This window comes from Rutidosis leptorrhynchoides, chromosome 6 (assembly GCF_046630445.1).
Source record: "Rutidosis leptorrhynchoides isolate AG116_Rl617_1_P2 chromosome 6, CSIRO_AGI_Rlap_v1, whole genome shotgun sequence".
In the NCBI taxonomy this organism is placed as follows: Eukaryota; Viridiplantae; Streptophyta; class Magnoliopsida; order Asterales; family Asteraceae; genus Rutidosis; species Rutidosis leptorrhynchoides.
Window position 1 is genome coordinate 200,186,232 of NC_092338.1, and position 1,894 is coordinate 200,188,125.

The 1,894-nt window shown below is 33.8% G+C and overlaps 1 protein-coding gene across 1 annotated transcript; it reads left to right on the forward strand.

The window, feature by feature from the left end:
• The first annotated feature begins 471 nt into the window (after positions 1–471).
• On the forward strand, positions 472–1,499 carry LOC139854352 (uncharacterized). The gene is made up of 2 exons (XM_071843660.1): positions 472–579; positions 676–1,499. Exons 1-2 carry the CDS (start codon positions 495–497, stop codon positions 1,497–1,499), a joined length of 909 nt encoding a protein of 302 aa, XP_071699761.1. The 5' UTR covers positions 472–494.
• The last annotated feature ends 395 nt before the right edge of the window (positions 1,500–1,894 follow it).

Consider the following 1,894-nt stretch of genomic DNA (forward strand, 5'->3'; position numbering starts at 1 on the left):
CAATCAATACGCTTAAACACAGCTGGTCCAAGACAAGGATGTTCGAGACAATTTTACATCGAAGTTTGGTTGGTACGACCGTACAATTCCGGCCCGGAAGAGAACGAGCAACCCGATTTGTGTAGAAGTAATTTGTAGGGAATTAAATGGAGAAGAAGTCAGAGAAAGAGAAAATATATAGGAATAAATATTTACCATTAACTAACATTAATCCACTGAGACCAAACACCACACAAGTCATTGAAACATCAAACAACAAACAAAACTTTAAACATTTTCTGAGAGAAAAGAAAGGCTTAGGCTGATCTTTGAGAATAATAAGATGAAAACTAATTTAAGAGAGGGAAATGTTTAATATTAACCCATCCCCCTCTCTATATTCCTCTTATTAATAATCCTTCTCAGATCACCATCTCACTTTTTACCATTTTGATTTTTTATATATGTTTTTTTGTTTATAGTTTTTTTGTCATTTTTAGATATAGCATATAGATATGAGTATGTTTAGGGATAAAAGACCACCAGAATCAATTTCAACATCAACACAAACACATTGTTATGATGATGCTGCTTTAGAAGGTAATCATTTTCTGTTTTATTTGGCCTAAAACATGTTCATTTTTACGCTTATTGTGTATCAAATAAACGAAACTATGAAATTTTGATATGCATTAGGTGTTGCTGCAAATGTGAAGTTATTATTAAAATTGATTCAAGACCACAAGGATGCCTGCAAAACGCAAAGGAACGATGGAAGGAGAATGTTAAGGGTGGCAGGAATGATGACCATTCTTGACATGGTTCGAACCAGGATTCAAAAATGTCAATCTTTTGGAACCAAACGGGCCGATTTAACAACTTTGAGTCCTATTCAGAGCCCAAAGGATAAACGGTTAAATGATTCGTTTGTGGTTGATGAGAAAGAAAATTTGAAAAAAGAGCTTAATGCAAATGTGGCTGCGCGTAAAAGCCTTGAGAAAATGTGTTCCGGTTTAGGAAAAGAAAAGGAAATAATGATGGGCGAATTGGCTAGAAAGGCGCACGAATTGGCCGAAATGGAAGAACATATAAGTGACCTAAAAGCACAAAACGAGACGTTATTGGAGAAAGTGCAAGAATGTGCCGAAATGCATAAAGATGAAGAAAAAGAAAGAGAAACACAAGGAACAGTAGAGCTTCAAGAACGTAACAAGTCGCTTTCGAAGCAACTTTTGAAGTCGTTAGACGGGTACAGAACGATGAAAAGGAAATTAAAAGAAGTGTATGAAGAGAATATGGCAATGCAAGCAACAATGGAGGAAATGGGAGTCAAAATTAGTTGCAGTTTAGACAAGATTCAAAACTATAGACAACATTTGACCACAGAAAGTGATGAAATTGTAGATATTGAAGAAGGGATTTCGGAATTAGAACATATGTTCAAGTGTTTTGGATTGAACGATAAAAAGAATGGCAAAAAAGGTGATGAACCTGTCAAAACACCAAATGTACAGTCATAGAAGATACAGATAAAACAAAAATTGAATTGCATTTTCAATTATAGGGAAACATTTGTATTTGTAATGTCTGTATAGGATGATTAGTCTTGTAGCATATCCTGTCCCTTGTAAAATGTAACATTTATTGATACTCAATTAATGGACTAGCACAAGTACAGTTTAATAGTTTATAACCAAAGTTCTCGTAATTTTCGCCAATAAATAAATAAATAAATAACCAAACAAAGTACACAAATTTGTGTTCTATAAATTCAAGAATGGTATCACCAATTGGAACTTGAGAAGGTTTGACGTTAACTTGACTGTTAAAGAAAGATCAGCTGTGAATATTGGAACTTATGTAGGTTCAAACAACTCATCAAGCAAAATAACTAAATGTTGTTTTGGATCAAAGT

Excerpts from the sequence above, each read along its gene's own strand:
- LOC139854352 (XM_071843660.1), top strand. The coding sequence starts at position 495 with ATGAGTATGTTTAGGGATAAAAGACCACCAGAATCAATTTCAACATCA. Across the intron at positions 580-675 it reads TGATGATGCTGCTTTAGAAG|GTGTTGCTGCAAATGTGAAG; the intron begins GTAATCATTTTC and ends GATATGCATTAG.